The sequence below is a fragment of the Aspergillus stella-maris genome (assembly GCF_047715825.1).
Source record: "Aspergillus stella-maris strain CBS 113639 unplaced genomic scaffold BDV14scaffold_43, whole genome shotgun sequence".
Classification (NCBI taxonomy): domain Eukaryota; kingdom Fungi; phylum Ascomycota; class Eurotiomycetes; order Eurotiales; family Aspergillaceae; genus Aspergillus; species Aspergillus stella-maris.
The window spans coordinates 101,046-114,307 of record NW_027396837.1 but is presented as its reverse complement, the minus strand read 5'-3'; the positions used below and the strand labels follow the sequence as shown (position 1 = coordinate 114,307).

General features: G+C 51.6%; 5 protein-coding genes across 5 annotated transcripts; 3 read left to right on the top strand and 2 right to left on the bottom strand.

The window, feature by feature from the left end:
• Nucleotides 1-326: 326 nt before the first annotated feature.
• On the bottom strand, nt 327-1,219 carry BDV14DRAFT_92632 (uncharacterized protein). Its single transcript, XM_073777872.1, has 2 exons — nt 556-1,219; nt 327-496 (listed from the first exon to the last, which is right to left on the bottom strand). The coding sequence occupies exon 1, from the start codon at nt 994-996 to the stop codon at nt 562-564; it is 435 nt and encodes a 144-aa protein (XP_073626180.1). The 5' UTR covers nt 997-1,219; the 3' UTR covers nt 327-496; nt 556-561.
• Nucleotides 1,220-1,443: 224 nt separating this feature from the next.
• Nucleotides 1,444-2,035, top strand: BDV14DRAFT_202047 (putative progesterone binding protein; the record flags this gene model as incomplete). Its single annotated transcript, XM_073773909.1, has 3 exons — nt 1,444-1,546; nt 1,672-1,767; nt 1,857-2,035. The coding sequence occupies 3 exons, from the start codon at nt 1,444-1,446 to the stop codon at nt 2,033-2,035; spliced, it is 378 nt and encodes a 125-aa protein (XP_073626179.1).
• A 1,122-nt stretch (nt 2,036-3,157) lies between these two features.
• Nucleotides 3,158-4,447, bottom strand: BDV14DRAFT_176988 (putative JmjC domain protein). The gene is made up of 2 exons (XM_073769344.1): nt 3,386-4,447; nt 3,158-3,336 (listed from the first exon to the last, which is right to left on the bottom strand). Exons 1-2 carry the CDS (start codon nt 4,346-4,348, stop codon nt 3,316-3,318), a joined length of 984 nt encoding a protein of 327 aa, XP_073626178.1. The 5' UTR covers nt 4,349-4,447; the 3' UTR covers nt 3,158-3,315.
• A 345-nt stretch (nt 4,448-4,792) lies between these two features.
• Nucleotides 4,793-7,464, top strand: BDV14DRAFT_176983 (transcription factor domain-containing protein). The gene is made up of 6 exons (XM_073769343.1): nt 4,793-5,067; nt 5,120-5,196; nt 5,243-5,288; nt 5,341-6,076; nt 6,124-6,375; nt 6,426-7,464. The coding sequence occupies exons 1-6, from the start codon at nt 4,910-4,912 to the stop codon at nt 7,389-7,391; spliced, it is 2,235 nt and encodes a 744-aa protein (XP_073626177.1). The 5' UTR covers nt 4,793-4,909; the 3' UTR covers nt 7,392-7,464.
• A 351-nt stretch (nt 7,465-7,815) lies between these two features.
• Nucleotides 7,816-9,690, top strand: BDV14DRAFT_92603 (casein kinase II subunit beta). Its single transcript, XM_073777871.1, has 3 exons — nt 7,816-8,126; nt 8,201-8,995; nt 9,044-9,690. Exons 2-3 carry the CDS (start codon nt 8,313-8,315, stop codon nt 9,438-9,440), a joined length of 1,080 nt encoding a protein of 359 aa, XP_073626176.1. The 5' UTR covers nt 7,816-8,126; nt 8,201-8,312; the 3' UTR covers nt 9,441-9,690.
• The last annotated feature ends 3,572 nt before the right edge of the window (nt 9,691-13,262 follow it).

Here is a 13,262-nt window from a genome sequence, read left to right as displayed (position 1 = left end):
GGCGGAAAGGTATGCATTTCGAGGCTTGACAGACCAAGATAAACTCGAAAGATAGCCAAAGGATTGAGGCAAAACTTCAGTGCGAATCAGAAGAAAGATGCAGCGGCAGATGATAGAGGAGGCGAGAAGATTGGCAATCGAGGGGTGCATTGAAACTTGGTTGCATGTGGGAAAATACAACGGCGGGCCGCATCCCACTCGACTCTCACAGTCTGGCCATGGCCGCCATGCGCAAGTTCAAACTCTCAAAGTAGTCAAACTCAACAACTACGTTAACCACGTCTAGAAGTCCAGAAGTGTGGCTTTATCTGGAGATGCACAATTGCACAGTGTCCACAAGTTAACCATGCAGTAGCGCGATGCTAGGAATGTGTCTTGCTGAATACAGTTACATTTCATCGCCGATCAGAATCCATCACACTGGGCACTGCGATAACCACTGTACGGCTCATTGGTCTTATACGGACTTGGCCGAGACCATAAGAATCTCTCGCGACTGAGTCTCTATCAGTCTTGGACTCTTGGTCGGGCTTCTGATAGCTATGCTGGACCTACCGGTCCCTAAGGACTCGCAACACTGTGACCTCGATCCCTCACAATACCACCATCCTGCCCATCCGCCGCAAAGAAGCAAGCGTTGTCTTCGTAGTGAAGGTAGTGCGAGAGTTTGCTTTCATCAGGACTCGTTGACCCGATTGAATTTGTTCGTTGAACGGACTCAATATCCGGTTCAAAGGATTCGCTGGTCGTGCGATGCGCAAAGTGAGGATGTCGGCGTTGTTGAGCGTCTGGCTGCTGTGTTTGGCTAGAGGACATATTGTCTGTGAGATGTGAAAGCATCTTTATTCTCAGCTGGAAGATGAGCTGATTCAAATAGCATGAGGCATGAGTGGTCCGCTGTATATAGCCGCCGCGGTCACGAGCTGCCCAGACTGTTGACGTCAGTTTCTCATTCGTCTTTCGGCCTCCAGAATGCCATGCACAAGCGCACTGCATGAGTAGAGCAGCAGAATCCTTTGAAAAGGATCTATATTACCCTTACACTTCCTGCCAATGCTACCTGGGAGGTAAGCTGCGAATAGATGAGATTGTTGGGCTGGTCCAGGCCTCCAGCCTTGTCGAGCACTCAGTCATCACGCAATGCTCGGAATCCACAAGGAACCCTTCCATAGACCTATGACAATGCTTCGAACACATATTCCACGAGCTCATTGAACTCTTATTGAACAATCTTAGAAAGCGCAGAGCTAGCGACAAGGAAAGACCCGGAATCCCCATCGTGCTCGGCCCCCGAAACCGAACCGCTGAAGGCGTGAACTTCCCCTCCCCCACTTTGCCCCGCGTCTGATTTTCTCAGGAACCTTCTATACAATCCCCTTCCTTTCCTTCTCTCCCAAGCCGAACTTTACCCAAGCAATACCACACACTAGCTCAACCTTCACAATGACCGGAACAGACTCTGGCCGTTTCGCGCCCAAGGTGCCCGTCCAACTTGCCCCTCCAAAGGACGACCCGATCACCTACGAGGAGCTCGCGAAGTGCAACGGTACGTTCTCCTTCTCCGCATCAGTACCTTACATCCCAACCTTCCATATCCAATCTTTGCGGAGGCACGGGGTTATATCCCAAATATGATAAGCATTTATGACTGACAATCCCTCTCTTACTTAGGCACTGATCCCAGCCGTCCCACCTACGTCGCCATTAAGGGCATCGTGTTTGATGTGAGCCGCAATTCGGCTTACGGGCCTGAGGGGCAGTACAAAGGTAGGCTCTCCCCAGAGTACACATTCAACCAGGTACTTTTGCAATCAAGAAAAGAAAGTACGCCGAGCACCGACTAATTAAATATACAGTCTTTGCCGGTAAGGACGCCTCCCGTGCCCTCGCTTGCTCGTCCCTCAAGCCCGAAGAGTGCCGGCCCGAATGGTACGATCTCGAAGATAAGGACAAGAAGGTGCTGGATGAGTGGTTCACATTCTTCAGCAAACGGTACAACATCGTCGGCAAGGTGAAGGACGCTAAGAACTACTAGGTAGTTTCGAGGACTTTCTAGTTTAGTTTTCTCATCTTTCTGCAAGTTCTTGCGTCTTATACCCGTGCTTGATTGCGTGCTTGATTGCGCTTCTTGGGTTCTGTGTAGTTGTTCTGCTATGGCTTTAGCTTCCCTTTGCCCTTGCTTCTGCGCGTTTGCGTTTGAGCTTGCGTCTCCGATTTTGTGGCCCTTGTACGCTATGTGTCTCTACGGACGTTGCTGTCTCTGCCTATATCTACGAAACTTGGTTGACCTTGGACAAATATATTTTTAAAGTAACGTTGCGCTTGCTTCAATCAATCAGATCGCCATTTATAATGCAGATATGTCCTATACAATACATCCTTCCAACAATATACCCCAGACTTCTCCTACTCCTTCTTCTCCTCCCCACCCTCACTCTCACCCTGCTCCTTCTTAATCTTCGCCAACCGCTCCTTATTCCTCTTCCCAATAATCCTCAGAGTATTCTTCCTCTCCATCTCCGTCATCTGCGCCCAATTGCCTATCCGCGCGAGGGTGCCATCTGTGTTCACGATGAGCGGACCAAGATGGTCGAGTTTGACGCCGTCGCCATTGACGTCTAGCTGTGTTGTGTCGCTTGCTGTGGAGGAATCGGGGAGGGCGAGGATGGGCTCTTTGCGCTCTTCCTGCTGCTGCTGCTGTTGTTGTTGTTGTTGGGATTCGGGGGTGGGGTTTTCGGGAACGGAGGAAGAGGACATTGTTGAGTAGGGGCCGACGCGCAGTTGAGGCTTGTAGAGTGATTGGTATGGAGAGTAAAGATTTGTTGCGTGGCACTGGCCGAAGAGCGTAGATGCGGGTGATTTGGTTAGATACGAGTATGGATGGGTGTGCGATAGAGTGGTTGATGCTGTGGCTGCGGCGGAGGTTCGGAGACCTAGGAATAGGTTGAGGAGGGTTGTTGCGCGGGACATGCGCATGTTATGCTTTTCTGGAGGTGTTTAGGTTTGTGGAGTGCGGTATTTGAGTTGATGTTTGGGGTGGTGGTTTGATGATGTTATTATTGAGTCGAAAGGTGTTATGGAATTTTCTCCGCGGCGGTGGCTCCGGCCGAATTTAGCTGGAGCTTGGACGTTCTAGAAACCACTCTACTTTTATACAGTTGGCAGAGTAAACGTCGAAGATATTTGAAGTATACACTCACATTCTATGTTTACTTTATTTACACTATCTGTACAGATGAAGCCACATTACTGGATCTACAAAGTCAAATCACTCGGGGTGACATGGTATTCCCATCTATGAGCCGTCCCGAAAAGCTACCGGAACCACCAATTGACCTAGACATATCAGTAAACATGGTAATTGAATGATATGGGATATACTCACTGAAGCCGTAGCACTGTCACCCAACCCCTTAATGCTATGCCACCATCCCTTAGGAATGAATAGTCCATCACCCGCCTCGAGCTTGGCCTCATATCCGTCTATATTTCGCTCCAACCCTTTGCTCTCAGAATCGCTCCAAACAGCCTGCTCTAACAGAGCTCTCTCCTGTCCCTGCATCATCTCCTCACCACGGAATGCCGCCGCCTCACGACTCCCACTTCTGCCTAGTTGCCCCCTTACATGCGAGAAAATTACTTGTCCATGTTGCGGTGGCAATAACCGCACAACCTTCCGCCCAGCAAGCTGGACGAACAGATTGGGGTTTGGGTCTCGGTGCAGAGGTGTATAGGTCGGTGGGTATCCAATCCACACGTTTGTATCGTAGACATCGCCCTGGCCTGCTTCAGCCACAATTGTCGGGGTCGGGAAGTCATCGCGCAAGGTCTGAGGAAGATCAAGTAGTTGGCACTGCGCTAGATAGAGGCGCATTGGTAACTGGCCTTGTTGCTGGGACTCTGCTTCGCGGATCCATTGCAGGAAGAGGCTAAGCGGCGCGTGGAATTTGCGGAAGCTGAGATCCGTAGCTTCTCCTTGATCTGCTAGTGCTGCAGATGTGCTTTGCGACTGCGTGAGCTCGAGTGGAATGAGCGCGTCTGCACCGTGCGCGGCTAGGTATCCGGTGTTCAATTGCGAGACGTTCGGCTTCGTTGCGGAATGGTGGAACCAGCGGTCGTACGCGGGGAGGTCGCGGTAGTTTTGGCGGGGGAGAATAACGGGACGCTCGGGTTTGAAGAAACCATCGCGGAAGGTATCTACGTTGGCATTCTGGAGGACTTCGAGGGGTTTGTATAACGACTGCGTGTCGGATGCGTAGCGTCTAGACTGGGTGAGACGATGGGTTGTCGATAGCCATTGAAGTCGGACCCGCGGATTACTGTACATGAGCCATTGCTGGGGCTTCATTAGACAGTTGTTTGTCCACGATATGTGTCGATGGTGTATCAATTGTGGATTCAGGAAAGGTGAGGCTGCTCAGCATTGCGGTCGATGGTCTGATTTCCGCGCACGTGCCTCCCCACCCGTCATGGGCTCTAAATGCGCCGAGCTCCTGCGTTTGTAAATTCCATCCCACTAACTTGAGGACAACGTTGAAAGCCCCGTGTTAGATGATTAACTCAAGATAAGACTCAATTTTTCGCCACAATGTTGTTTTGATAACCATTGCTTCCAATCTTGGAGGCATGCTTTGAGAAAGCACCCCACGAAGAACTTGGATTATTGATGTTAGCAGTAGCTATGTAAACAGTAAATTGTCGGGCGATTAAGTAACTAAGTAACCAATTACCGTCTTTTGGTTGCTATCATTAGGTGGAAGAGTTCCTGCTCCAGACTCCATAGTGCGTGCAGGTGGATCTGGGGACGGAACCCCGCGCGCCATCTTGAGCAGGCAAGGAATCTCTCCGCACTTCTCTCTCACTTCCCTCACGCCACTACCGGCTCATTCAATCCGAATCTGCTGCCAACATGGACTCTGATCCTCCTCAGCCTGATGCCGTCCTGTCCCAGGCCTCACCTGACGAGCAGGCAGATGCTCAGAATGGTGATAGCGCAAAGCGCAAAGCGGAACCGGCCAACGGAACTCAGACACGATCGAAGCGGAATCGCTACATCTCTATTGCATGGTATGGCCGCACCCTGAATCCACAGGTTAGATATTGGCTGATATTGTCTTAGTAATGAGTGCAAGCGTCGGAAGATCAAGTGTAATGGCCAGGTGCCCTGCCAGCGTTGTGGACACTTGAAGCTTGAGTGTAGGTTGCCGGATGCTTGGTTTTGTCAGCTGCTGATTATCGCCAGGCCGTTATGCACCGAACTGCTGCAATAATAACTTTAAGGACTCTGAGTATGCTTCTTCGGAATAATTCCATACTCTTGACTAATTCCTCCGCTTTCAGGGAGTTCCGGTTGATGAGTGACCAGATCGCTGCGCTGCAGGACCAGGTTGGAACTCTGTTCACCAGTCTGAGTGACCTCCGCAATCAGAGGCAGACTTATGATACGCCAACTTTTGATGGCTTCTCTCGCGATGGCTCCCAGGTCTTTACACCTATGCATCCACCTCAGAGTAAGCCTCGCATAAGGCATCCTCGCTTTCACGGTCCTACCAGCTCGGCATTCAACTTTGACGTTGCTCGTTCAAGCCTTCAACATATGGGCATCGCGCCGGGTGACGAAGTGATAGCAGATGATCTGACGACAGCACACGCTACACCCGCAGCATCTCCTCCTCATGTGCCAGCAATGAACCAACCTTTGCATCCGACAAAGGACCCCATATGGGCGATTAGGAAGGAGGAAGCACTAAGGCTTTGTCGCGTCTATGAAGAAGAGATTGGCATTATGTATCCGCTTGTCGATATTGAGCAAGCCACCCAGCAAGTCAACTTGCTCTATACATTCATGGATGCAGCAATGCGCACGGGGCTTATGCATCGGGGCCGAGCAGGCACGGATGGCCTAGAGGACGACAGTACAAATTTGATCAAACTCATTCTCGCAATAACTCTCATTGTTGAAGGTGGTGGGCAGAGCGATCTAGGCCGGCGACTCTATCTCAGTGTCAAGCCGGCCATTGAGCACAAAATCTGGGAAACTCTCGATATCAGGACGATCCAGCTCTTGGGACTCATGGTGAGTCCACTGCAATCTATTGTATGTCGCAGATACTAATTGAGCAGGCGACGTATCATTTCCATACGGATGAGGATGCACTGGCTTATCGAATCATTGGCGTTGCCGCTCGAATGTGTCTTGAAATGGGCCTACATAGACGTGATGCGCTGGTCAGGTCGTTTCCAGATGAAGCTCAGTGGCCAGAAGTTGTCAAAATCTTTTGGTCAATATATACTCTAGACAGGAGGTGGAGTTTCGGTACGGGACTACCCTTTGTCATACAGGATGAGGACATTGACCCCAATCTACCTGAGCCGGTAAGGCAGTACACCTCTTACGAAGAAAATCACCTTGCTCACGAATGCAGGATCCCTCGTTACAGTATCTGAAAAGCATGATTTCCTACAACCGTATCAGCTCCAAGATCTGGTATTCTGGCTTGGGCTCAGACGGCGCAACGGAGGCTCGTCGAGATGAGATCGGTTACTTGGACTATCAAGTTCTGCAATGGTATAAGCAGATTCCCGAAACACTCAAATTCTACCCGTCGGAGTCTCCAAGACCAGGCGAGACAGCAAGTCGGGGGCTTCGACGACTGCGCGTACTTTTGTATCTGCGCATGAATCAGCTGCGGATCCTCATCTATCGACCGGTTCTGCATTCCGCTGCCAGCATTGCTGAAGATAAGGGACACGCGCAGACCGTGATTGATGTTGCCAAAGACTCTGTTCGAGTTCTCACCCGACTCAACCAAACCTCTGATATCTACCGCACCCAGCAAATCACCTTCAACTACTTCCTTGTTGCCGCACTGGCTGTTCTTTTCCTAGCTGTGTGCCATGCACCCACGGAGTTTAACCGTCAAGTACGGGACGAATTCTATCTGGCTCTAGAGCTTATCAACGGCTTCAGCACCAAGTCATATGTGTCAAGGCGCCTATGGAAGACAATCAAAGGACTTAGACGGACCGGCGAGAAACTAGGGGTGCTCGCACGCCCCTTTGCGACTAACGCAAACGACCCACACTCAACGGCGGCGGTCGCTATGGCTGGTCTAGCAGGTCATCCGATGGAAGACCTCTCGGTATATGGACCGCTCAATGGTGTGGGTGAGCTGGGCAACAGCCCTTTGAATGGTCTCCAGATGAGCCATGAGCTCACAACTCTCTTCGAGGCCGTCGGAGGCTTTGGAAACTTTATGGCGCCAACGGCTGCAGATGGAATGAATGGGTTTATGAGTCATGACGGCGAGCTTCAGAATACTGGTGAAGGACTATCAGGTGTTCTGGGGGATGAAGGGGAGTTTGCACGAGTGCTACGAGATCTGTTCTGATTGTTTATATGGTCTGCTGTATAATGTTTAGATACCCATTTGCATTATATGAACTCCATGAATTCTTGCTCCCCATGATTCTCGCTTTGTTGTAGTGTAGTATACTTCATTAATGCCTTAGGCACCCACACGTGACAACCAACCTCTTGCCCTGAACTTCCATAATCCAGCTCAGCTCCTGATCATCATTCAACGATACATCAAATATGTCAACCTAATCTCAGCTCCTGCCCTTATGTTCAATCTCATCAGTCTTCGGTCGAGGTGACCGCGTTGATTCCACCGCAAACGCCGCCCACCGCCCCACGAGGCTAATTCGGAGGTCCGTCAACCTCCGTCGATCGATCGCCTCACCCAACCGCAAAGAAAAATTCACCCCTCAACGTCCGCTATCGTTTTACGCTGGAAGATTTGGGTTTCAAGAATTGCGAGCCCCGAAATAACATCTGTGTTGCATCGCGACTGTGATACTCGGTCTCGAGGACACAGAGTGGGGTTGAAGGCTTCATCGCGTCAACGCTCGCTCATCGCACAACAAGCGGTCCCGCACATTGACATGACCCCTCGCCTTATCAGGAGGTCACCACCGCTCGCCTGACACCGCCGAGTTCTCTCCGATTCACCGTCTCCGCTCTCTGATACGTTCGCTTTCGAGTTCTGGATTATTCCCTGCGTCTGCTAGGGTAATAATAGCAAGATCTCGGAGTTTGAGTCTGGGGATCGTGGGAACAGATTGTTGGTTTCTCCGGTCTCTCATCACGAAGCGTTCTTCGGCTTCCTTTCCCCCTTCATTGTTAATAATAACCTAGCACCGTGTCGAGAGAAGCAAGTTCGGCGTTGGCCGACGGCCTCGATAGGCTGGATCTGAGTCAACTGTCTGAATCAACGCCGTCCTCAACCGTCCCGTCCGACTCGTTCGATATGTCGTCGTCCGATGGCGCCCCGGAGTCGTGGATCTCCTCGTTTTGCCAGTTGATGGGGCACGAGTTCTTCGCTGAGGTTTCGGAGGATTTCATCGAGGATGACTTCAACCTGACGGGTCTGCAGTCCCAGGTGCCGATGTACAAAGAGGCGCTCGAGATGATCCTGGATGTAGAGCCGGAGGAGGACGAGGATGAAGAGGAAGAAGAGGAGGAGGAAGAAGATGAGGACGAGTTACTGGGTGATGAAAAACCACCGGGCTACCGACGAGAACGGAGACATACTCGCGTCGCAAGCGATCTCAGCGTGATCGAGAGCTCCGCGGAGCTCCTCTACGGCCTCATCCACCAACGATACATCACCTCGCGACCAGGCATCCAGCAAATGCTCGAAAAGTACGAAATGCAGCATTTTGGCTTCTGCCCGCGCGTCAACTGCAACGGCTGCAAAGTCCTCCCAGTTGGCCGCTCCGACACACCGGGCCAAGAAACCGTGAAGCTCTTCTGCCCAAGCTGTCAAGACCTGTACACCCCGCCCAACAGTCGCTTCCACTCCGTCGACGGCGCCTTCTTCGGCACGACCTTCGGCTGCCTCTTCTTCATGACCTTCCCGGACCTTGAAATCACGCCCCGCTTCGACAACCACCCCTCCACGCTCTCGCCTACGCGCTCCTCATCCTACCCATCAACAATAACAACAACGACAACCACATCCGCCGGAACAACAAGCACAAACGCGCAAGGCACGACCGAGACCCCGCGCGCAGACTTCACCATCCCAATTGAGCTAAACGGCATGCGCACAGCCAATTTCTGCCCTGGGCTCGGCGACGGCAAGCTCTACCAGTCGAAGATCTATGGGTTCCGTGTCTCGGAACGGTCTCGCTCCGGTCCGCGGATGAAGTGGCTTAGGATGAAGCCCGTTGATATTAGGGATCTTGATGAAATGAGCTATTATGAGTCGTTGGCTAGGAATTATGATGATGACGGGGACGCGGATATGGCTGGTGGCGCTGGGGGTACCGGTGGTGCGGATGCAGCGCAGGAGGCCGATGCCATTGCGAGGAGGAAGAAGGCGCCTATGCGGAGGAGACGGTACCCGGATCAGATGAATGGGTTGGAGGGGTGATGTGGGATGTTGGAGTTGGAGTTGGAGATGAAGTTGAGGTCGAAGTTGAAGTTGTTTTCCTCCATAGCTTCACTATTTTCTGTTGCTTGCGATGAAGTGCGATGAGATGAGATGTCAACATACGGTTTCTTTTATATTGCAGGGTTACATCAATACAGCTTTACTCGGACTCTGTTTAGTTCATGTTATTCTCCTTTCTCTGCGATGTTGCTTTTAGTGTATCTGGCTTTGGGCTTCAGGCTATGACCATCTGTCTGCTCGGACGTCCTTAGCGTAACCTCATGTCCAGTGGGAAACCCTTGGTATTTCGAGTAGCCGTTCCACTTTCTCCCCTTATCCCCCTGACGTGATGCGGGCACACCCGTGCAGAACTAACGGTCCCGGCTGCGCAGTGAGCAGAGCATAGAGCAGGGACCAGCTGAGAGAGCATGCATGGAAGCACCGGCCCTACGCTTCAAGGATGACCCTGACCCTATCTACCCCGTATACCCCCTAAATCTTCAGATCCTTAACCCCGTCTCATAGACAGCATAGACCAAACATAAACAATAAACATAAACAGCCCCAGCCCCAGTCTCAGTCCAGGGACTAGGGTTCAGGTTCTGGAACACTTTTCCTGCGGGTGTATTTCGCCTGTTGATCCTTAATTTCATCACATCAGAACGAAGCAGTCCAGTGGTATCATGATCACCAAGCTCGTCTCCCGGTATCAGTGACCAAGCGTGCTGCCACCGGAGATGGACGGGGAGGGAGACGAGGTATAGACGGACGTAGACGTATACGTATATCGTCGTACCCGTACTTCCGCTAAAAATATTCCCCGTTGAGCAAGAACCACTCATGGACTTGATGTGCCGGACGCCTAATCACCGTCTGTAGGGGTAGTTGCACCGACACCGGCGTTCAACATTCGACATTGGCGTCTGCGCCACATTGGGTTTGGTGCGGTTGAGGCGAGTTGTACAGACCCCAGACTTTACTTCAATAATGAAGGAGCGAAATGAAGGGGCGTCGAGAGAAAGGACGTGAATCATGATGTCGAGGTACGACCCTTCTATTGAGCTGGACCAGCCGAGTGCCTCCCCATCGGTCGTACAGAAGGCCGATTTATGAAATGCCTTATGTCGACCTTATCGTACATTGTGCCACCTGTTAATTCCAATGTATTGATGTTGTCCTTGTTCCCATTTTCAGCCCCATCTGTTGCGTCCCCGCGAATGTGAAGTTTGTGTAAAGCGTGATGTTTTGGGATGTGTTGTGGCCAGTTGGGGCTTTGGGGCTCAGTGTGGTAGGACGGGGAGGGGCGAACTATTTGTCATGGGGTTGTACATAGATGCCCCAGTCTGGGCTGGTTGCGTACGTACGTATATCTCTACGAATATGAGGGGTTGAAGTGAAGTGCGTGTGCTTTGCGGCAGCAATGGCATTGCGATGGGTGATCATTATTAAGGTGATGTGATGAAGCTGACGGTGAGGCGGACGTGCGAAGCCTAGCTTGGTGTATCCAATGTCCAATGCCCAATGCCTAGCAGTGTTCTGTTTTATGTCTGCTGGCTGTCGTGGAATGACAAAGTGTAGCCGCATCAGTCACATTCGCAAGGCGCATTTGGTTTGTGTCTGGCTCGAGGTCTTGGATATGTAGGGTGCGGGTGTGGTAGGATAGAGGGGCGTCGTGCAGCGTCCCCCCGGTCCGTCGTCGAAAATGATCATAAAAATAGGATTACGGGGTAACCACCAAAGGCGTCCGTCGGGATGTGCTACCTGAGGCATGATGTTTGCTGCATCTGAGCCGCACTGAGCCTGGAAACTGAGTCCGGGGCAGAGCGCGGGATAGCGCTTCCTTTGTGGCTCTTGTGTTCCTTAACCTGTACTTGATTTTTCGTTCTGACAGTCGTCGTGCTTGATAAGAAGGACGAGCGCGCCTTACTGCCACCTCTGGTATCACCAGCCGCCAGCCCGCCAGCCCACTTCTGCACCCAGCTAGCCCCCACGGCGACTCATTCCGACGGTCTCTCCGGGCCTCAGGTTTCAATATCCTGGTAGGCTATTGCATAGGGTCGGCGCGTTGTCGCAAAGGCGAATAAGGCTGAACGCAGCGACGCCTTTAGCAAGTCGGCAGAACCATGTCGCACCAACTCGAAGTCCTACTCTCCTTGGCATCCAATAATATGCCAATCCGAGATCCCGGATTATAGACCGTAGATATTAAACTGGGCTGGGCTGAAAATGGAGGCGCAGGCGACGCGCTGCACTACACCCAATACCAACAGGTGTAGGCTCCAGCATACGTACCTAAATGTGCATGCATATCTCGCGGCTGAGAGTGGGCTGAAAATGAAGGCTGAGATGGAAGGATTAAGACTGGTCAAGACTGGTGCTACGTGATATACGTGGACAGTTCTTGCATTTAGATGCAGACCGCAGACGGAGTCCATACATTCCGGCTTCCATTAAAGTGGCCATTTACTCTTCCGGGTTAGGGGTCTTGGTGCGACATGGATGTTCGTGTCTTGAAACTTCATTGGACTGTAGATGGTCGCCCAGGCTGTGTATATTGGTTGGTTTCGAGATTGCGAACGCATTCAGGGTACAGAGTCGGGAACAGTTCGGTTATTGCGATATTCTCATTTTGGTATATTGCAAGGTTCCGAATGCGCCATGGATGTCGGACGTACTCTAGACGAGGGGCTCTTTGTAGGCTCGATGATCAGCATAGCGAGACCATTCCATGAGCGATCCCTGCTCAGCAAGTACCAGCGAACACAGGTAGCGCAGTCGTCACAAGGTGCATGGTCATAAGTGTTCGCCCGAAAGGTGCACATCGCACGTTGATCGCGGACGCTCCAGCCTGAGCCTATGAAGACTCGCGCAGATCTCTTTTTCTAAGATATTTGCCTCATGTATCGGTATTCGAGTCGTCGTCGGCTCGGTCTTTCTGGGACGACGCAAATTCAGGACGTAGCGATAATCAGAGGTTATGTATATTAGACCTGAGGGTTATGCGAGACTTCGTAGTATTAGCTCGACCAGTGCCGGGCTTCGCGGCTTGCTACCTCGCGAACATGAAGATCATAATCCTTCATAGGGGCGTTTTTGATGCAAACCGTTAGTAGCAATTCCATAGCGCCGGCGTACCATATTCTCAAGTCGCGTGAGCGGCAGGGATGTTTCATGGGGTATCCCGCATACAAAGCGGAACCCAAAGGGACATGGAGATGGTTCAATGCACATGGTGTCGGCAGCTACCGCCGTCAAAGCGTCTGCGACAAGACTCAGGGCGCGGTAGGAATTCCAAATATCATCGGGAGACAGGGTTGTTAACTTGTTATGCTAAGAAGCTTGTCATGACTAGTGCCGGAGTTCGCCTTTGAGATTCCACCGACAACGCGAGAAGAATTGTTGTCTTTGTCCGGGCCAGACACCGTCTGAGCTAGCTGGTGCAGGTGCTTGGTGCGCGCCCCAGTGCCAACCGCACTTTGTTGTGAGCCGTCGTGGATACTGCGGTTAGGGCTTTCGGATGACGCCTCTGTACGAGGTTTTGTGGTACGTTTGCCGGGTAAGAAGCTTATCGCAACCATTTCCATGTCCGTTTATATAGCTCTGGGTACTATGGGGGATTGAGAATAAGGAGATGCTGAGGTTTTGTTCATCGCGAATTCATCAAACATGGGTGAGTCTATGCATATGATTGACGCGCGCCTGAAAGAAAATGGGTGCTTGAGGGCCCAATCACTGTGATTGTGCAACGCAAAAGAAGTCCAAGGACATTAGCACCTCGGCATAACCAACCACCAGCTCCTAATCAAAAGGTCTGCTCCTCGG